The sequence below is a fragment of the Oenanthe melanoleuca genome, chromosome 5 (genome assembly GCF_029582105.1).
Source record: "Oenanthe melanoleuca isolate GR-GAL-2019-014 chromosome 5, OMel1.0, whole genome shotgun sequence".
Taxonomy (NCBI): Eukaryota; Metazoa; Chordata; class Aves; order Passeriformes; family Muscicapidae; genus Oenanthe; species Oenanthe melanoleuca.
Window position 1 is genome coordinate 56,701,314 of NC_079339.1, and position 22,796 is coordinate 56,724,109.

Here is a 22,796-nt window from a genome sequence, read left to right on the forward strand (position 1 = left end):
TCAGGGTACTGTCTGGAAGGGGGTTGCATGGCTAATGTAATGTAAAATAAATATAATATAATATAATATAATATAATATAATATAATATAATATAATATAATATAATATAATATAATATAATATAATATAATATAATATAATATAATATAAATATAATATAATATAAATTTTCCAGGAGCTGGGCTACAATGATCTTTGTGGATCCCTTCCAATTCAGGTTATTTTATGAGTCTATAATTTTATTATTATTTATAAGTAATAACTTCAGCTTTGTATACTTTAACCAAACTGCTCAGTCACCTACTTCTTTAACCTTTTTCTTAACTGGTACTTTACAAACAAAAAAAAAAAAAAAAAAAAAAAAAAAGGGAGCAGCAGGTGGCATCTTGTTACAGATAGAAAGTAGAAACCAGTTATTAAGTTCCTGTATTCAATCTTTAGCCACTACCTCCTCTTTTTCACCTTCTCTCAGTCTTTGGCACCTGGAGAGAAGCATTCACTATAGCAGAAAGTAATTTTCCTGTCCTGCTTTTGCTTTTTAAAAGAAAATGCCCCAAATCAAGGCAATAGGTGGCACAGAAAATAGGAATAACACCTCAGAGAACAGTTGTGAAGCTGTTTAGATATTTTTTTGCTGATGCTCTCTGAGTTCAGTTTTGATTGTGACAGATAATTTCTTAAATCCAGGATGGAAATTGTGATGGATGCAGAGCTGGGATTTAAATCTGTGTCTCCCACCTGAGGTTATGTACTCCAGCCCCCTGCAAGGGCTGGAGAGCTGGAGAATCATCCATTAGGACAAAAGAATCATGGAATGGTTTGGGCTGGAAGGGACACCATTCCATTGTCCCAGGACAAGCCCATCCAGCCTGGCCTTGGGCACTCCCAGGGATCCAGGGGCAGCCACAGCTGCTCTGGTTACCCTGTGCCAGGGCCTCCCCATCCTGTGTCAGGAATTTCTTCCTCATCTCCAATCTAAATCCACCCTCTGTCAGTTTGAAGCCTGTCACTCCATGCCCTTGTAAAAGAGTTCCTCTTTAGGTACTGGAACCTGTAAGGAACCATAAAAGAAACTGGAAGGAGAAAAGCCTTGGAGGTCCTGGCAGATGAGCAGCAGTCTCTGGCAGGTTGGTTACAGCCCTCAGTCACCTGCACACCTCTAACACAGCCACAGGCACAATTGCTGCCAAATTCCCAGAGTTTTAGGGGCCTGGACATAATGGTAGAGGGAATAAAGCTCAAAGTACATGAAAATACTTTGAGAGCATTTTAAAAGTACATTTTTTTCTAAGTACATACAGGACTTCTCTGCATGCTATAAAAAGAGTTCTCAGCATTGCAAGGGCTGCAAGCAGTTCTCAATTCTTGCTTACATGCCACCAAAATAATAAACCCCCCTCCTTACCTCCCAGGAAAATCCAGAGTGTCTGTGTTAGTCATGACTTAACAGCCATAAAAAAGGACCCATTTCAGTTCAGCTATGACACTGTTCAGATAAATGATGTTCAAGATGCTCCCTACACAGGCATGGCAATTTTTAACTCAAGTCATGACAGACAGTTTTCTCTTGTAAAAACGTTCCCACCATTTCTCTGTTGGTGAATCCCAGAATGGTTTGGGTTGGAAGGGACCTTCAATGCCACCCCCTTCCAGTGGCCCAGGCTGCTCCAAGCCCCATCCAGCCTGGCCTTGTGCAAGTGTGCATTTGCATTTTGTAGACAAAGCAAAACAATCATTAGAACATTCCCGTTGAAAAGGAAATAGATAAACAACATAACCATTTATTTGACTGCATTGTATTTAGACAACTTGTACATTTCATAACCCCACTGGTTTTGTTCTCATCAAAAAGGATAAAGGGACAGAAGAATATAATCCACTCAAAACAGCAGTCCAGTATTTTGAGATACACTTGCTATTTTCATAGATGCCCACCTGATACCTGAACTCCAACATAGGTTGTAATGTTTATACAAGACCTGAAGTTTTTTCAACACAGCACTGAGTTGTAGCAATGTCTTGCAGTGCCCTGAAAAATAGTTTGTGACATACTCTGCAACACCAATCTGATGATGCCTTGAAGGTGATGAACCTGATCATTTCTTAAAAAACAACATAATGAATGCAAACATCCAGACTGACGTGTCAGCCAGTAGCAACATTTGGGCAAATTTAAATATAAAAGCAATCAACTCCTTAGTTAGATTTGTCAATGCAAAAAGGTGAGGGGGAGAGAACTGTGTTTAGCAACAGACAGGAGAAATAAGCAACTTTTCCTTGCTAGATTCCTTTTGAAAACCAATGCAAATTCAAGGCTTCCCACTTGATTTCCTAATCCCAAGCAGTACAGAGAACAAATCTGTTTGGTAGGACCCAACACATGCAGCTTCAGTGTCTCCTGCAGTGAACTCTGACACTGCAGCCATGGCAGAACCTTGCAGGCCATGTGCTCTTTGAAAAACAAAAAAAGAGACACCTGCATCTATTTTGCTCAGTATTTTCAACATGGGCATGGCAGCAACCACCTCTTACAACAACCAACCAGAATTGTATTTGAAGTTTGCTCCAGAGGGATGTTTTTGGCAGTGAGGAGGGATTTCAGCTCACCTCCAAGTCAGCTTTTGAATCTGAAGACATCCATGGCTTAAATATTAACCAATAGAAAACTTGCCTGTCTGGCTTTGCAGATTGAAACCCCAGCAAGACACACAAGGCAGCCCAGTTTGCAATTTGTGATTCAAGCCCAACAGCTGCTGGCAAGGTCTGAAACCTCCCTGATCCAGCTCCAGGGCAGTCCCTACGTCCTGAACCACAGCTGAGGCAGACCTGACTCAATGGATTAAAGTCTTAACACTGAGCAAAACTGCTGAAAAGCCACCCAGAAAAACTGGCAGCCCGGGGGTAGCAGGGTAAGAAGTTTTACAAGGCAGCAGTGGCTACACACAGGCTTTAGGCTGAGCTCCAGCATGTCCTGGGAGTAACAGACCCCACTTACACCACTTTGCCTTGGGCACCTTTTTAAAGATGAGTTTTCTCTACTGAGGGGAACAGACCCCCTCGACAGCACAGTGTCTCTACAAGCAGAAAACTCAGCAGGGCCAATTTCCATTAAAAATCTTTATTTTCAAATACAACTCATGATTCGTACATGGTCAGAAACGTCCGTCACCATGTGCCATTGGTCTGTGCAAAAGGCGGCTTTGCTCAAATCCAGTTTTCCTGCACAGGGCTCTTTCCCAAATGATACTGGAGGTAGGGGTTTTGTTGCTTTTGTTTTTAGTGTACAGTAATTAGCAAAAAAAATGAAAACAAAAAAACAAAAAAAACCCCCAAAGCCAATCCCATGACTCAAACCAAACCCTAAAAAGAAAAAACAAAACAAAAAAAAAGTGTAGTAAGGCAAATCTGGAGAATTCACTTGATTCCATGAGAGTGGATTCACTGAGAGTTCATCCTTTTGATCCCTGTATGGACCATTCACCTCAGAGTTGCACTTGATCCTGGTGGGTCCCTCCCAACTCTGAATATTCTGAGATCTCTGATTACAGAGGTGCTTCCACAAGTCACCTAATACCTTTATTTTTGTCTTTCAAAATTAAAAAAAAAAACAAAAAAAAAACCCAAAAAAAAACCAACCAAAAAAACCAACCCAACTGATTTGTAGACCTGGGCTATGGAACCACATGGAACAAGAAAGCCTCAACACTGTCATTACTGAAAAAAATTATGGGTATTGGTAAAATCTATGTAAGCCCAAATAAAGAAAGGAAAAAAAAATTAGAGAAAAACAGAGCAAGAGTGAATGCAAGAAAGAGAGACAGAATTCCTTCCCTGCTGCTTTGATTTTAGAGGGGGAAAAAAATCCCCCAATAATTTAGCTCATGGAAGTTGAGAAAATAAGAGCAGCTAAAAATGAATACAATACACCTTGAAATTAATTTTGAAGACCAAGAACCAAAGATTGAAGCATTTTAGAACACTGAAGCAAAGCAATCTGAATCTGAAAAAAACCTGTTCTATCTTAAAATAGCTGTTTCTCAGAGCTTCTAGCAATAATTTTGATTAAATAAAAATCATACCAATTTACATTAATTTTCTATATCTTCTTTTAAAAGAAGTCCCTCACTCTTTTAATGAAAAAAGTGCATCCAAACCCAGCAGAGATTCACTGGTGCCACCAGGTTCTTTTAGCAGCTACTCAAGGTTTTTAAAATAGCTCACACTTCTTGCTAGAAGAAGGGCCTTCCAAACCCTTGTTTGGGAGAAGTATCCAAATTATAAAAATCTGAAATAATTTATTATCAAATCCAGAATTTATATAAAAGCAGATTTGTTTTTGTTTTTTTTTTCCTTGCAAAGACAACTGAAGAAAGTAAAAGAATAAAAGCATGCACTCCAAACTTAGAGGTGAAGACAAATATACTTATCTATACAGGCACTGGCAGACGCAATTTAATGGTTACTCGTTGTAACACACACCCCACCCTACAATACATTTTTTCATTCACTAATCACTGAGGTACCAATATTTAAGAATGGAAAAATTCAATATTGAAAAATAAAACCTAAAATTGAAGCCTTTTTTTTCTTTTTCTTCTTCTTCCCCAGAAAACTATGGCAATTTTTTGTATGAAATGTTAGTATACTTATAGAATTTTACAATCTACGTTGGCTTTATTTTGAATTTTCGGGAACCAAAAGCGGCGTTTCCCATCCAGGTTTTTCTCTGATCAAACGTTCACTGTGTGGATGTCCTAAAGAGTCAGCAGACTTGCAAATGAATGAACATATCTTGGCTATCACCTGGCACATCTGGCTGGTACCAAAAGGACTCGGAGTCTGAGACAATCGGCTTTAATTCAGAACAAATGCGCCATGCCAAAGTGCAACGAATGTGTGCGACACTCAATGGGACACTGACAGGTTTAAGAGCTGCATGGGAAGTACTAAAGTCCACCTTGCAAAGCAATTTGGGACAAATTGCATTGCATGCAAAGGACAACTCTGCGCTGCTGGGACGTGGCTCCTCCGGGACGGCTCTCCTAACGCAGCCATAGCTTCAGACGCAGGGCATCCACTCCGTTTAAATAGTATCTGAACAGCCTCTTGTCTCGCACAAAACCAAGGTTTTCATAAAGTTTCAAAGCAGACTTATTTGTGATTTCTGTTTCCAATACAACCTTTAAAGGGAGAAAAGAAATAGGAAGAGAAAAAAAAAAAAGTGTGTCGTATTAGTCGGCAGTTGCAAGTAAGTGATTGCTGAATTTCATTTCCAAAGGTTTTATTTAAAGGTATGTTTGTTAGCAATGAATGGAATTAATTTCTTCTTATCTTTACTTAATTAAGCAGTATTTCCACATTAAGCATCCATTCTCACATTAAAAAAAAATATAACAAAGGAGTTCATCCACAACTGTAATTGTAAACAACATTCAAGATTTTAGTTCTTGGCTGTAAACAGAATTTCAGTTCACCAGCTCGTAACGAGGGTAAAAACCACAGCAACAAACAAATCCCAAACAGCCTCTGCCTCCCAACATCCTCCCCCCTAAGCCAAGCTCCCAAACAGGTTAGGGTCCAAAACATACTTTGAATGAGTAACTGAACTTCTGCATGTCACAAGAACTTGGCACATGAGGATTCACTTAATGATTTCATATCTTTGACCCCTGATTCCTTGGAATTAGATGTAGATAAAAGCTCTGAATTGACATAAGCTGTCAGACCCAACATTTGCAGTGAATATTTGTGCTCAAGAATCAAGAATCACAGAGGGTCTGGGTTGGAAGGCACCTTAATGTTCATCCAGTTCAAACCCCCTGCCATGGGCAGGGACATCTTCCACTATCCCAAGCTGCTCCAAGCCTGATCCAACTTGGGGACCAACAAATACCCCAAACCCAAATCACAGTGCACACAAGAAGAATAAGCAGAATTTTGGTAAGATCCCAGTTGCAGAAAGACTTGTCAGAAGTAACTCAGACCAAACCCAAGTCCAGGAGTAGTCCAAATTAAGACTCAAAATTGTCTCAGAATTCTCAAGCATAGGCAAAAGCCTACAGTGGCCTTAACAAGACATTAATCACAAACCTTCAGAATTTTTCAGACTTGTTTATCTCTCTTTTCTCCACATGCGCTGAACACAGCTCTGCCATAACTGACAAGCCCTGCACCCCCTCCACATAATAAAAATGAATTCTGCCTCTTTACTGGTATCCAACTCAATTATTTAACGTTGTGCTATTAGCAAGAGATCCTGGTTGCACAGAACATGGGCTGAACTAGCAAGGACTGGGCTCCATACATCCCCTGACAGTTAACACCCATATATTAAAGAGGAGCTGATGGTCACTGTAAAAAGACCATAGAGTGAAAATACAGGACCAAAATGTCAGCCTGGACCTGGATGTGTAGAGCAGGTGAAGTCCATCTGCTTCATGGCTTCTGTGGCCTCCCTGCCTTCAGGCACACATTCCCATTCCCTTTCCCCCTGGCCCCTCCTGCCAGCTCTCTAAGCTGGATCCTAAGCTACTTCCAAAGCCACCAGGCAGAAAACTTTTCCTTTTTCTCTCCATGGGGTTTGTTTTCTACAGTCTGACTGGCTAAGCCCAGTATGAAAGGGGGAGACAACCAGTGGTTACAGTGGCCTGAAATTTTAGTCAAATATCTATATTAAATGGATTTCTAAATCTTATTGGAGGTGACCAGTCTAACCACTGACTGCCACATTTTAATGGGCAATTCCATCTCTGTTTCTCAGTGTAAGGATGCTGAAAGAACAATAAAGCTGGGGATAGCAATCCAACAAACAATGTAAGACTTGGAAACAGTTCATTTTACAAAAGGGAGCTAAGAGTCACACATTAAAATATTAATCACCATAAGTCCTTAAATTACAGCAGGGTAGTGTTGTAGCTGCACACTTAAGACAACCTAATTCAATTCTTAGTTTTGTGACAAGAATGAGAGATTGAATTTCTCTAGCTGGCATCTCCCAGAACACTACTGGCAAGTCCTGTGAGCTGTTACAGTATTCCTAACATCCTTCATCCATTAAAACAGATAACTATTCATCTGTAACAAATTATGGAAGCACCATCATTTTTTGCTGGACAGGGCTATTTCCTACACATTGTACAACTTAATTCCAATTTAAACAAAACACTGAAGCCAAAGAAGGAATCTGACCTGTGTAGATCCACTGTGCAGAGAATTATTTATTTGAACTCTCAGCTACCAAGGGCATTCACTCTCTCAAAGGTTCAGTAACCTGGCAGAGTGATGTAATAACTCTCTATTCAACTGCAAGCACCAACACCTGGCAATACTAAAACACTTCCAGCACTGCAGCTGATTGAGCTGAAGGGAGTGGTTAAATGTTGAAATACAGGTTTGTTGGAATCCCACTACCTGAGTGAATGCTCATCTTGAAAGCAAATGCAAGAGATTTGCTCTGGTATTTCTAAGGAAGTCTCAGCACAATGAAAAGCAATTCCCTGATCTCAACATACTGCAGCTGAAGACATGTGTCTGTTATCTGAAAAGGAAACACAGGCATATTTTATTTAGATTTCATTAGCTTCCTTTGGTGAAGAACACTTCTCTTCCTGGGTGAGATTTTCAATCAAGCTCCAAACCTTCAATTGTTACATTTATTTCTTCTCTTCTGGGTCGATTTTGTTGTACATATATGCCTGTTAAATCCTCTGATAACACAGTAACACCCCCCAAAGGGCAGCAAAGCTCTGATTAGATTTAACAGCATTTTCTGCTCAAGTTGCAACTATCTGAAGGTTGTGACATTCTTTTATCTTAAATTTATAAGCATTTTAGCTCAACTTTAATATTAACTGGGTTTAGAAGCAAGAAGATTTCTCTATTAAGAGTGGAGTGCAATGTTCCTTGTTGCTACATTTTAATACCATGAATTTACTCCTGAACTGAAGTCAACTGGACTGGTCAAGCTTTTTTTCTTGTTCAGTTCAAACTCTGAAGGAACTCAAGTTTAAAAACCCAAGCCATAGAATGGATACAGCCAAATCAAAGCACTAACAGAGGAGGTTGATATTCTTACTTTTAAATCTGACAGATCATCAGACTCAAGTTATGAGGGGCTTGTCCAGTGTCCTTATTCAATTTAACTGCCTTAATTTTTAAAGAGAGGCACTACCCAAAATCTAACAATTCATCCTTTAAATGTTTTGAAGGTTAAGGAGAAACTAAAAATATGAATGTAATGTAATGATTTCAAATAGGATTCCATAAAAACAGACATTTCATTTTTAATAGTGTGGTGCTGAATTAAAATGACACACCTACTAGTGTGGTCAAAAACCACTCTAAATCACCCTGAAGTTTCAATAGGAAGTTCCATGATAATCTGTGGTTCCCTTTCACTTTCTACATTTTGGCTTAAAAAAAAAAAAAAAGTTTTTGAAGTCCCCACTTACTGGAAACTTATTTTCCTTAGTTACCACTTGCATGGTACATTATTTCAGTAATAAGAAGTGAATGGATTGTCTGCAGATTCCTCAGTCATTTGCTACAGATGGAAAACCTGCATGTGAACAACAACTCCTTTCTAATTGTAACTAAGGGATGTAACAGTTCCACAGGATGGTCTTCAGCTGTAGAGTTTTGGGAAATTGCTTGCCAGCAAAAACAGTACAAAAAGCAGCCAGACACCCACCCTGCTGTAGTCAGCACATGCTTTTCTTTAACTGGAAGAAAAATATTTCCAAAATTTTGGAGCTGGAAGTAGAACTATTCACCCTCACCTGATTTATTTCCATAGTTTTCACCTTTTCTATGCAAGCAGCCTATAGTTATCCTAAATCACTGTGATCTACTGGAAACAGCCCATTACAGTTCACTACTCCAAATATTCATGAACATCAAATACTTGAGAAAGCCACAAAAGTGAAAAAAATACAAATGAGAGATCCCAAAGTTTTGTAATGTTACATGCAGACACTCCAGCTGGAAGCTGCTGTCGAGTACTCTCTTCAGGCCTGAAGGTTATTTCTGGTTCAAGCTCCCACCCCCAACAGCAGATCACTTCCCTGGTTTCTATTCTAATGTAGGCCATGGCCAGCTCCATGGCCAGCTCCTCCCTGCACACAGATTCCATTCCAGGCAATTCACCTCCTCTCTTACTCACTCCACAGCTTTTCCCAGAGAAACCAGCCCTGTGGAAGACTCTGCACCCAGCAGAAGCTGCTCTCAGGCAGGGTGCTGACCACTGTAAATCACTCATTCCTGCACTGGTTTATTCCCACTAAAACAGCCTACAGGGAAAAAAAATGTCCTTAAACACCAGAACATTGCAGCAGGCTTTGAAATGCCACCTATCAGCTGGGACTTGTCAAAATTTTCATCTGTGGTGTTGTATAAATCTTTTGTTTTTCAGGACTCAATGCTGGTACCTCCAAAGCCAAATCTGTGATACTTTGAAAAGCAACACACTGAGTGAGGCATTTATCAGATTATATGCCACAAGTTATTAAAATTAAGTCTATTTACTGCATCTATGCCATAATTAGATTGAAGGGAAGAGTTTCCAAGCAGCTTTTGGAAATTTTTCACAACACCCACAGCTGCATATTCATGTTTTTAATCCTATTCCAAGTAAGTTTCAGAAAACAGCATTTTGTTTTTAATTGCACTCCATCTTATCTCAAAGAGCAGTATCTTTTTATTTCCATCAGGATTCTGATTTTATTGAAAGATGTAGAAAAATACCTTAAAAGCTGCAGGGATAATTAAACTATTTATACACCTCACACAGACAAATTATTGTGATACACTACTTCGTGTTTGATGAGTTTTAAGCACCAATTAATCAGAAACTGATCTCCTGACAACTGTTGTGAAAACTGGTGAGAGCCAAGAGCTGGGCAGAGCTCTTGGGTGCCTACTTAGATTTTTCAGATTCTGCTCTGACTGAAAACTCAGCACTCCATCATGTAGTACAAGTAACCAACATCCTTATTCTGCACCATTTTGGGTATGTGGAAGAAGCCTGATTGGCAGCAAAGAAAAAAAAAAAAAACCAAAACATGAAAACACTGGCTGTTTGTTTGTGGGTAACCTATATGGGGAAATAAACAACATAAATAAAAATAAGTGTGGGTGTACCTCAACTGATGGTGCAGAAAAATAAGTAAAACACTCTGCTTGTATTCCATGCTCCCCACAAAGGGCTCACAGTTCAAAATTTAGTGCCAGCACAAGACTCAGCTGGTGCAAAAGCACCCCAAAAGCAGTTTGGAATCATCACTCTACAAACAGCAGTTCCAAAAACATGGCTGCCCCCATCCAGCACACAATTCAAGGAGTCTGAATTGCAGTGCCTTTGAATAAAGAGACAGAATCTGAGAAATGCCCTCTGCCCCTGGTCCAAAGCATTTATACAGCACCAGAGATGAAAATCTGTGACTAAGATTTAATGAGGCCTCACTGCAGACCTGCAACTCTTATCACGTTTATTTCATGTTTATGGAGATAAACAGCAAAAAGGGATCTTGGATTAATATGAGAGTGGTAGAGGAAAAAGACACATAGAGAGGTTACTGTTAGAGGTCAGCTGTTAGACAGTCCCATCTAGAAATGAATTTACATGAGAAGTAACACACAGACATTCAGAAATTAAACAGTAATTACTGCAACTCATAGCTCAAGTAGAAACATTCAGTTCTACTTCTGACTCTCTAATAACAGTGGGCAATTCACTTCCCTTTGCCTCTCACTTCTGCAGCTGTGGTGTGAACACTGTAACCCTGATCCTCAAATATTTTGCAATTTTTTAAAAAATCTTGACTAGTCTAGAAATGGGAAATCAACTCAAGACCACAGTGGAAAGCAATGGGGAAAACAAACCAACCAACCTCTTGACTAGTTCAGTGTAGGCAAGCAGTTAAAGAGATTAGAGGAAAGCATTTTGGAAACCATGATAGAAGCAAGAAGCCAAAATCAAGAACTTAAAAGAATTACAGACTGCACTGTACTGCCCAAGTACAACATAAATTAGAAGGTGAGGGGGAAGAAGACATCAGCAAGCAGAGACACGAAGGGATCTGAGGGGAAGAATAAATCTCCCAATGAATGAAGCCAGAGCAGAGGCAGGGATGGTGCAAGAGGCAAAACACAAGTGGAAAAATAAACTGGAGTGTGTGCCAGAAGTCCTGGGACACCAACTGTAGCTTTGCATAAGAAACAAGGACAATTGAGGGAGCAGCTGAAGTGAGATAACAGAGAGATCAAAGGGTCATTAACTATGACACACTGAAATGACAGTGCTCACACATCAGGAACAACTGCAGTGTGCCAAGGAGATGGAATTAAAGGACAGATAACCTGGTTAAAGAGGATGGATGGATGGATGGATGGATGGATGGATGGATGGATGGATGGATGGATGCAGGCAGATTTAAACAAGTTAAACAAGGCACATAACCATAGAGGTGCTTTATGTATATATTTTACAAAAAGCAGGAACTGTAATCTGGTAGAAGAGTAACAACTTTTAGGGCAGGGAGGTTTGCAAGTGATTCAGAAACTCTCCTTGCACGTCTGTGTTGCTGTGCTAACAGCACACTGCTCTGCTCTGTGCAGTGTCAGAACAGCCTGATGAGTGGCTGTGATAAATCCACATTCTGCAGCAGCACAGCACACACTGTTCTGTGGCTGTGTGTACTCTGAAGGGATGGCAGGGCTACACAGGACACGCTCATCCCACTGCTCAAACTGGGGCCCTGGCAGGAAAATGAACCTGAGTGAAGGCTGAGCAAGGTGAATTGCTGAATTTCAGCACTTGGGACAAATTTAGAAAGTCCATCTCCCATTTGTGCCATACTTGGTTTTTTTCCCTTTTATTATAAAGGAGTTAGCTTCTTACCAACTTATTTCCCACCTAAAAAAACAAAGTCCTGTAGAAGAAAAACCTGTGAAATGAATCCACATACAAGAGAGTGCAAACCATTTACATTATGAAAATTTTGATTATAAAATCTTACCTCATCACAATCTCCTTCAACCATAGCATAAATAGCTTTCTTAACCAAGTTTGTACCTGAAACACAGATTTCAGTAAGTGTCAGAGTTGCAGTGCAAAACAAAAATGCCAGTTTATATATGACTAATGTGTGCTACCTACATGACATGACACCTGGGGAAAGCAGGGAGGAAAGAAAAACAAGGAGTTGCAGTCAAGCTGCAGTCTCAAGTTTGAACACTAAAATAATCTGTGAAGTTATCCAGAGACTCAGCTCAAGTGCAAGATTCTTGTAACACAAGGATATTAGAAACAGGCTGCTAAGCTCAACATGGTGTTAAATATAGCCTTCCAAGATGTGAATCATTCCTTTTTGTTGCATTTAAAGTCAAAATCTGCTGGCATGTACTTGAAGGACATTCATCTTCCATGGGAATTTCCTCTTACTAAAACAAATACTTCTATTAGTAACAGAACTTATGAAACCATTGTTCTTGTGGCTCACTCCCATTTGGGTTTGCTAGTATCTAATAATATTCTTGAAACCCATCCCTTCCCCTTAGTCAAGCATTAGTTTCATTTTTTTATCATTACTTGTCATCTATTTCACAAGAGTTCTACAAATGTAATACCTGTCTGTAGAATTTGGGGTGAAATTGAAAGTTTATTTCAAAGTTATTAGTAGAAAAAACTGCTGTTCAGTGAAATTGCATAAATCTCACTTCCATAAGAAGGCTATGGAAAAGGAAAAAAAACCCCAAGGAATCTACAGAATGTTTTAAAATATTCTCAAAACTTTAATCGAGATTTTTATTGAATGTTATGATAAAATTGTTCTACACTTAAAGCAGATCTTCAGATTAACAGCATACTTTGAGAAACAGCAAGGTGGCAAATGTAGGGAAAAGTCAACATATAAGAATAAGCAAGGTTTTAAAGATAAATTCTATGTATGGAATTCTAATTTAACAAACTGACTAAAGTGAGGGAAAAGTCTTGCAGTGATCTTCATAATAACAGCATTAGCTCTATTTACTTCTGAATCCAAGCACCTGCAATTAAATTATGGCAGACTCCTTCATGACTCAGCTAAAAGGAAAGGAGAGACAGTGATTTCTCAGTATCCTGTTCCTCTGCTCCACTACAGAAACCAACAATGGCTTTTGAATTGCACTGGGGAAAGAAAAAATCTGCACATGCTTGAACAGTCGTGGTAATGTGGTTTTTTGGAGGGTTTTTTCTGGAAGAGAGCAAACACAATGATACATTCTGCAATGGATCACTGTATTTTTTGATTGTAAGTAATTTTCTGTCTTTAATCACAGAAGCATGAGCTGTTCAGTGTGGATGAGTGGTGCAGCACAGTTCTAAGCTTTGGAGCTGAGAACTACATTTAGTTAAAAATACCTTACAAAATGTAATTTCACAATAACCAGCATGAAAAAATTAAGTTCCATAAGAACAGATATTTAATTTAAGCCAACTTGGCTAACTGGTGTTAGAATGAAAATCCCTTCAGCAGGGCAAAACTGATTAATGAGGAAGGGCAAACTCCCTGCCAAGAGTGATTTCCTTACCACGTAACTTCCCAACAAAACAGATCTCCATTTCAATCATTCAAGTAACAATACACAGCCATTTTTCTTCCCTGATTAATACAATAATGAGCTCTATACATTCTCCCTGATGGGTAATACATGCATAATTTATAGGGGCAAGTCAGGAAATAAGTTCACTGTAAAAGAGGAGCCCGAACACAACATGGAAATACAGTGATGAGGGCACACACAAAACCACAAAGCAGCTCCCACTGTTGCTGTTTGGCAGTGGTGGAGGCAGAGGTAAGGGGCTGCTGCCTGCCTTTCTTTCTTTTTAGCCTTATCAGATCCCAGGTGTGAACCTCACAGGGCATTTCAGGTCATTTTAACAAAATCAGAAAAGCCACTGGGGAGCTCGTGTAGTTGAGTAAGGCAGGGATGACACACAAAGCACCACATCCTGAAGTTCAGTGCAGCTTAAATCTTTATGACAGCTACAGTTATCCCAGCTAGAGGATTTAAGGAAGAAAGAACAAAAAAGGCTGTTCTTACCAATTCCTTTTCTTCTGTATTTGGAATCCACTGCTAACATGGCTATATAACCTCTGCGGAACATCTTTTTGTGCATATCCAGCTTGCAGACGATGGCACCTACACACTCCTCACCTACCATGGCCTTAAAGACAAACATACACGGATGGAATTCTCAGTTTGGGATCCACAGTGCTGCCAAAAGCAGTAAACCAGTTCATTTTTCAAGTGAAAGAGCCACATGAAATTTGTTTGTATGAAGCTATGAAAAGGTAATGATGTAAATTTTAAAAGCGTCTCCAAAAGTATTACTATGATTAAAAGACTTAATTGCTTTATTACATTCCAATAAAGTTCCAAGTCAATTAACAACCAATGAAATTATTCCTGGAGAGAACCACACTATCATTTCACAAAGTCTACAGGCAAGAACACGTGTGATTAAAAAGAGAAAATAAATAAAATAAAAGACAAGGTTAAGGCATGAATTACCCTTTCATATAGGCTTCTGCAGAGGAAAAAAGTCCATTCCTGTTTTATAGTGATCTGAATTTTCCTGTACAAGGGCTGTGGTAGGTAACATACTTAATTTTTGTCTGGTTTTAACATCAAGGCCACAAAGGATCAGAGAAAAGTGTTGCGGCATTTAATCTTTAGACACTGTCGTTTTCAGTCATATGACACCCAGAGAACAAACAAAAAAGCACAGTTAATTTCACACACTTTAACTATTGGGAGATTTGGTTTGTTAAGAGCTATGCACTGGCAGTTAATCCCAGTGGCATTGTCACAGTAACCGTGGTCAAGGAGACGTCAGCATTCTGAAATATTACCAAGAAAAACCCCAAAAAGGAAAGGACCCAACTCCTCCCCAAACACTCATCAAACCACCTGCACACCCACTGTGTTCACCAAAATTTTACCATGAGAGAAAGGAGAACTAAATCATGTTAACTGCAGCATTAGGCAGCATAAGGGATTAATGACATTATAACCTGCAGCAGTAAAACTGAGTAGTGCTGCAGAGTGGGACAGCATCCAAGGGGAAAACAAATTCCTGTGCACTCAGGAAAGATGGGCAGAGATAAAAAGAAACTCAAAATTTTAGATATGGGCGTGTGAGTGGATCCACAGCCTTTGATAGACCTGCAGGAAGACCAGCCTTGGTTTAGCAGCAGCTAAACCAGGACTACAGCACATGACTGGCACAAGCATGTGCTGGCACAAGAGCTGCTGGATAATCCAAATTTATGACTTAAGACATGTCAAATGAAAAGGACTTGCTAGAGCCAGCACTGCCAGGCCTCAGAGCAGCCACCTGTGAACCCAGAGCTCACTACTCCCAAGCCTGTGGTATAAACTCAACCAGCTGAACCTTCGTGCACAGCTTGTAGCTAAAGCTCCATGGACAGCAGATTCCTTCCTGCAGGTCATACTGTAGCCACAGTCTCTTCACCCCAAAAAGAATGAAGTATTTGAGCATTTCCACCTGGATGGTGGGTTATTAACCAAGTCAGCTGTCAAACAGGAGCTGCAGCAAAGGTGAAATGAAGCAGCCAAAAAGAGTACAAGCTGCAGTTCCAAAGCCCTATGATGCAGCATGATCCTAACTCCATTTCTAATGTAGCTGAAGCAAATATAACTATTGCTAAGTTTTTATTTGGCAGGAAAACCCATTTCAGCAGTATCCAAGAACAACCCTGAACAATCTAACAAGTGGTTCTTAAAACAACAAACAGAAACTGTAGCATGATCTAACTGGACTGAAACACAGAGCCTCTAACAGTCTTTCATTTGTTCCAAAACACAGTTTATTCCACAGAAAAGAGAAGCTGTGCCCATACTCAAACAGTGTATGCAAAGTTTCAGCTCAAGGCAAGTTCTGTATCTCGGCTCAGACCTGAGAAAAGCAGGGAGTTAAATAAAGAGTATCATCAGACAGACTGCTCAGAACATTGCTATAATTATGCAGAGTACCTAGATGTAATCTTATACCTCACTAAAAAAAAAAAAAAAAAAAAAAAAGCAATAAAAAAAAAAAGCACACCACAAACTAGCAAAGTTGTGCTTTGCCCTGGAGTGAACACGTGCAAACTGTTGATCCTAACAGTTATGTGGAGAATTTTTAAGATATATGTTTGGGGTTTTTTAACAAGCATCAGGAGCAGTGACAATCTAGACATTTCATATCTGAGCTCTTTCTGGTCCAAGGCACTTTTCAGAAAAGTTATATTCATGAATCATATATTTTACATGCTAAATGAACAGCAAAGAATTTTGTTTCAATGATCAAAGAAGCAAATACCCACTGGTTTTACCACTGCTGCCAGAGAGCTGAATAAAGAATGACTCTGTTACCAGTTCTCCAAACACTTACATCTATTTCTCTGTCTTTAGGCAGGTAAGTCTGGCAGGTAATGTACACCTGTTCCACTTAAAAAGGGAGTGCTGCATTTCCACCTCATTTAGAGGGGGTTTTGCTGCTTTTCCTCTCCTTTCTCCTTTCCAACCTTATCTAAAGCTGGAAATGATTCTAAACTGTGATGTGAAACTTTGCAATTTAATTTCCTGGAGAAGGTTAAACTGTGTGAATAAAAAAAAAAAAAACCCAGACTGAAATAGGGAGAGTCGTGAGCAGGGAGGAAAAGTAGCTCCCACACAACATCATTTAGTAAAAGATAATCATGGGCCAAATTTTCCTTTCAGGTACATGAGGGTACTCCTAAACATGCAATTTTCTACAAAGAGAATTCAGCTTAAGTCTATGTTATAAACTCCACAGAGTACTATAAGATTTACTCCAATACTAGGTTATTAGTAGCAGGATTAACATACATGAATCCAAATCCAGTATTTGCATCATCTTTGTTCCTATGAATAAGTTTAAATGCTTAAAACAAGCCAGATTTTAATATACTGGAAGAGCTAGTAAAGAAATGTCTGTAAATCAGCAAGAACATTACTTTTCATAGACTTAATCAATTTGTATTAATTTCATTATCAAAGATGGCTTTATGTCTGTCAGCCACAGTATGAGCATGCATTTAGTAACCAGATCCTGTGAATTTTGTTTAAAGGAGACCAAACCAGCCAACTAGCCCCAAAAGGGAAACATTTTGCAATTCAAACACAGCAGAAGCTGCACTGCATTTTCCTTTCACACCTACACCAAAGTCCATCCCAAATCTCCCAGCCCCAGCTCGGTAGGAACTGGCTCACATTTAGGGATCGTGTTACTGAATGCCATTAGAGGATACATTCAGGGTAATGGTTTTAACCTCAGTCTGGCACTTCAGCCACAGCTCAGCACGTCCCTCTGCTTCCACTCCATGCAGCAACTCCCTCCTGTGTGAGGAACACCCCCTGGAACAGCTGCCCTGGCTGCTGTCGCCTGCTCAGGTGCTGCAGGGACTTCAGTTTTCAAAGAGCCACCGACAGTGGGAGACTGTCTGAAGGCGTGATCACTGCTAAAAACAAACTGGAATACTAAGTTTGCAAATTCTCCTACCAAAAAACCTCTTCCTACACCTGCCATGAGGCCAGGAAGACTTCTCAGATAACCTCCTAACTTTTCTGGTTCTTCCTTTAAGCCCCAGGTTTTCCACAACTGAAGAACAGGGATGATGTCTTACAAGTCTTAATTTCAACACACCAAGACTCTTGAATCAAATCCAATTTTAAGAAAATGCAAAGCATTAGTATAAAACAAGACTTAACTGCAGTCATTTAGGATTTACAACACATTTTAAACCACTTACATGGAATTAATAGGTTATTTTTAAACTTGTGAAAGTTTAAATTATAAATGCTGCTATAGCTAGTGGCAAAGTTAAGAACCCAATAAAAGCACAGATTTTCTAGATTTTTCTTAAAAGGCAGCTGAGTGGTACAGTGAATTACAGGAGAAGTTACAACACTCAGCCAGAACTCTGCTTTTATTACATTCTCTCTGATTCAAACTCTGGTACAGAGCAGGGCTGCCTAAGCTCACCTCTCCCACGCTAAAGGATTTTGAAAACAATTTTCTGAAATATTTAATTTATCAGTCTGAAATGAAAGCTTCAGAACTTTAGCACTGCTAAGACTAGAAGCTACAAAACCACTTTAAAAGAAAGCTACAACGTTGAAAATGCATTTACAATCCATCTGGGGACAAAGATGTAACACTGCTTAAAAATACTTCACATGAAACACAAGATGCCCCTTGCCCCTGTCATTTTTTGCAGAGGAGTGATTATCATTTGATGAGAAACTGGGCTGACAGAGCTTCTGAGAATAAGTAAAAACCAGGCATTTACTGGGCACCCACACCTAATACACAGTGCAAACCTGCTCTTCTGAAGACAGGCAAAACATGAGTTTAACCAACAAGCTGGAGTTTTACAGAATTCCAGAATGGTCTGGGTTGGAAAGACCTTTAAGATCATCTTGTTCCAACCCCCTGCCATGGACAGGGACACCTTCCACTGGAAGTTTATGGAGGAAAATGTTATTACCTTGCCACAGCCCAGATACTGCTGCAGTGTGACACCTCAGCACCGAGCAGTATTCCCAAGTTGCTACCCCTAAAGTCAGGATAACAGTTATGTGGATTAATTAGATATTGTATTTAACAGGGTTTTAAGATTTCCAATATCTCCAGGTCCTTTTAAAGTGCAATATTAACTTCTTCTTTGAGTGTATAGTTAGGCAGTGGTCTGAGCCTGAAGAATCCTGGCCACTACTGACCAGTCAGGGTTGACCTCTGCCTTCCCTTCAGCTGTGCTCCCAACCCTTCTCTTGCACCGGTGCCTGGGACATCCTACAGGACATATTTGGAGCTCTAAACCAAAAGCATCACCCTAAAACAGCTAAATACACACACATTTACAAGTATATGCTGGTCAGAGGGGTATCTTGGCTCCCAAAATCACAGAAACACAGGAGCTGGCACAAGGAAGGAAGGGTGAGTTGCAGAGAAAGGAAAAACAACAACAGGCTGGGCTGCACCAGCCCTTAGAGCCACTGGGCAACTTGGGAAGGCCAAGCCAACATTCAACAAGTTTCAAATCCATGCAATAAAGTTAATAATGTCCCCAGAAAATACCTTTGCATTGTTAGAACAGGGAAATTATGTTTTAGGTGGTCCACTGAATAAACCACCAGAAAGGGGAAAGTGCTGATTACTCAGGGAAAATACACACCCCATCTTAAATTTCAGTGGTGTCAGTCCTTTCCCCTATAGGGAGAGAAAAGGAAAGGTGCCATGACAGCACAGGGAAGATAGGTGAATGTGCTCTGAAGAGTTTTCAAATGGTGATGGTAAAATTCAGTAAAGGAATTGACTGAACCCTTACAGATCTTTTCCCAAATACAATCAAATCACAGGCTAACCCCTCTTCCCAAAACACTCAAAACCTGAAACCAGAAGGGTGTGGGGCTACAAAGCATTAAAGACAAATGGTTCTCTGAGATCAGGCACTAAGCTTCATGCTCAGCATCCTGACACTTCTTGCTAATTGAAATATGCAGTCCCTGACTGAAGATAAATATTTTAAAGTGATTTATTGGAGAGGATCCATTAACTGCAGGAACAAATGATATTTAATAGAACAGAAAGTTTTCAAGGCAACATCTAAGAAACAAACCTCAAAAGTATTAAAACCAGTTACAAAAAACCCCAATACCCCACACATAAATTTGACTCAGCATGCTGCAAGACCTTCAAATTATTAACAGATAACAATTTGCTGGCTTTAGACATTCACAGACATATATTATTCTCTACACTTTTATGTACTTCACATTGTTTCACCTTTCCAAAAAAAAGGCAAATTCATTGAGCTCAAGAAAAGTTTTGTTGATTCTTCAAGGCTATCAAAAAATGAAACTGTCACTACAAAATAAGCTTTCTCTTCCTTGAGTGATATCTTACTCTTTAAATACACTTATTAGAAATCATCTGTTTTAGTTCTCTGTCAAACAACTTGTCACTGCTCTTCTCACAACAAAATTATCCAGTTATTCCTTGACAAAAAAAAAAAAAAACAACCCATAATGACTGAAAGTCTAAACAAATGCATTGTGATCTAAGAGTATCCAACATTGCCTTGGCATTACCAGGGTACACCTGATGCTCAAAGTAAGGACTTGTAGTTCTTGAGCATTTTACTCTCAGTATGAAGTAAATCAGCCACAGGCAGAGCTCAGTGTTTGAAGAACATCACTGTGCTCTGATCAGCATCCTTGTAATGGCAAACATGACTTTGCATCCAACAATGCTCTCCAGTATTTTCATATTCTATTTTGTTCCAGAAGGTCAACTTCTTGCTTTGCTCAACTGCCTGTGATCCTACTGTATTCCCTCTGCAGGGTTTTGAGAGGCACAGTTCTGAAAACTCTCCTATAAACCATGTCAATCCTGCTATAAATTATACCAGATCCTAAACCAGGAACATACAGGAAGTTTAAGGCCAGATGGACTCCATTAGCCTCACCTCTTGTACTCATATTCTATCAAAATTTCAGAGATATCCTTGAACTGAAGGGTGTCTCGGCTCTGGCTAAATCAGACTTTACAGAGAGGTGTCAAGCCTTAATTAAAACATCAAGAGAGACAAATTCATCATTTTCTTTAGCAAGGAAGTGCCACAAACTCCCCTAAACGTTCTGGTTTGCAGCTGCAAGTGTTCCTATGAGCCAATCATGCACATTCACTCCTCAAGCCAACTTCTACTCAGTTTCATTTACCTGTGGATGAATTATTATCCTAAAAGTCTGCAACTGAGAGACTAAAAGTGCTAAACATTTAGGAAGGCAGGGGGGCAGCTAAACCAGCCTTTCAATAGTGCAGTAGGAAGCACACAACACTAAATATGCTGTTAGTGCAGGGAGCCAAGGTGAGGATTCCTGCATGCTGTGAACACTCTCACACCTGTAAAAGCAACACAGTTGGACTTATCTTTGTCAAAGTAAGCTCACAGATCAAAAAATCTACTAAACCTTTCACAGTGCCTCTCCACCTATTACTTAACATTTATGTGCCAGCCCTGCTTTAGTCAGTTTTAAAACCATTGTGCAAGAATTACCAAGCAGTTACAAGGCATTAGTGGACTAAGTACTTTCTTTTTTAAATCTAAGCCCAGGAACTGAGACAGAATCATAGAATGAGCTACCAAAGGTCACAAAAGTCAATGTCAAAACCAAGATTAGAAGCCCTGAATTTCTGGATCCTAGCCCTGTGCTCAAACCCTTTCCCCACCATTTAAAACATGTGTTAACAAATGCAGAACTTCGGCCACATGCTTTACTTGCACGTGCACAGGTCACAAGGGAACAGGTATTTCCAAAAAAGCTTGGCCTTACCCACAAAAAGATTATTAAAAGTATTTACACAAACGTCAACCCCTCCAGCCTCTCCTCCCCAGCCCCAAACCACTCCCAACTCCTGCCCTCCCTGCTCCCCCCGGCACTTACCAAAAAGCAAAGTTGTGGCCAGTTGTGGATAAAATACCTATATGTGTAAATGGAGTAGGGTTCAGACAGATCTTTGGTGATCAGTCTCATGATATCGGGCATCTGCAGCTCTGACTCATACTGGACGTATCGTATCGTTAGGTCCTCCTCGGGCTGACAGTCCGTCCCCGAGCCTTGCAAACTGCAGGCTGCTGCTAAGGACCCGGAGAGTAGCTGCAGGGGCTCCTCCTCCTCCTCCTCCCCTCCTTCATCCCCCTCCTCCTGCTCTTCCTCCTCCAAGCCAGTCTCTCCTGCCAGCCCATTGCGGGCTGCAGTCTTAGCAGCAGCAGTCGTGGTTGTGGCAGCAGGCTGGCTCCTGTCCCCTTTGGCTGGGGGAGAAGGAGGAGGAGAGGGTGCAGTCCTTCCCTGGGGAGGGAGGTGGTTGGCGTGGGGGGACGAGCAGGGCGCTGCGCTGGGGGGCGACGACTGCTGCTGTCCGGAGCCCATTGTTTTGCTGGCTCGCTTGTTCTCCAGCCCCTCGGGGGCCGCCCCTGCCTCCGAGCCGAGGATCTTGCCCTTGAGGGAGGCGCGCAGGTGCCGCAGCTCGGGGCTGATGAGGCCGTTGAGCTGGTGGTTGTGGTGCGGGGGGTGGTGGTGGTGGCGATGGTGGTGGCGGTGCTGCGGGCCCCCCTTGCCGCCGTCGCTGCCTCCTCCTCCTCGCTGCTGCTGCTCCCGTCCGCCCGCGGGTCCCTCCTCTTCCTCCTCCTCTTCGGCCTCCTCGTCCTGGGCGCCGGTGCAGGCGGCGGCGGCGGCGGCATAGGAGGCGGCGGAGGAGGAGGAGGAGGAAGCAGCCCCCCCTCCTCCTCCTCCTCCTCCGGGGAAGGGGGAGAGCGTGTCCCCCTGCGGGGACAGGACGCTGCTAGGCCCCGGCGGTACCTCGGCCATGTCCTACAGGAGAGACCGACACAAACTCACCGGGGAGGAGGAGGAGGAGGGCGCCAAACCCAACGGGGGGCGACGGGAAGGTGGGAGGGAGGCGCGGCGGCCTCACGGGCCGCGCTCGGCGGGTGAGCGGAGGGGGGGGCGCGAACAAAGGCACGCGCGGTGCCCGGGCCGCGCCTCGCCGCCCCGCCGCCCCCTGTGGCGGCTGCCCCGCTCCCCCCGCGGGCGCGGGCGGGGCCGTTCCCGCAGCGCTCGGGGCCCGCGGTCCCCCCGCCGCCGCCACTCACCGCCGCGTCTGGGCAGCTCCCGCTCCGCCGCCGCCAAGCGCGGCCGCCGCGGCCGTAAAACCCGCGGCCAG

General features: G+C 41.4%; 1 protein-coding gene across 1 annotated transcript; it reads right to left on the bottom strand.

Moving 5' to 3' along the window:
- Window positions 1-1,762: 1,762 nt before the first annotated feature.
- NAA30 (N-alpha-acetyltransferase 30, NatC catalytic subunit) lies at window positions 1,763-22,796 on the bottom strand. Its single transcript, XM_056493166.1, has 5 exons — window positions 22,726-22,796; window positions 21,518-22,444; window positions 14,084-14,207; window positions 12,016-12,071; window positions 1,763-5,181 (listed from the first exon to the last, which is right to left on the bottom strand). The coding sequence occupies exons 2-5, from the start codon at window positions 22,439-22,441 to the stop codon at window positions 5,044-5,046; spliced, it is 1,242 nt and encodes a 413-aa protein (XP_056349141.1). The 5' UTR covers window positions 22,442-22,444; window positions 22,726-22,796; the 3' UTR covers window positions 1,763-5,043.

Bases quoted from the DNA above. Each gene is read 5' to 3' on its own strand.
- NAA30 (XM_056493166.1), bottom strand. From the start codon at position 22,441: ATGGCCGAGGTACCGCCGGGGCCTAGCAGCGTCCTGTCCCCGCAGGGG. The intron at 14,208-21,517 runs GTAAGTGCCGGG...TTTGTCTTTAAG, and splicing joins GGCCACAACTTTGCTTTTTG to GCCATGGTAGGTGAGGAGTG. The intron at 12,072-14,083 runs GTAAGAACAGCC...TCTGTGTTTCAG, and splicing joins ATACAGAAGAAAAGGAATTG to GTACAAACTTGGTTAAGAAA.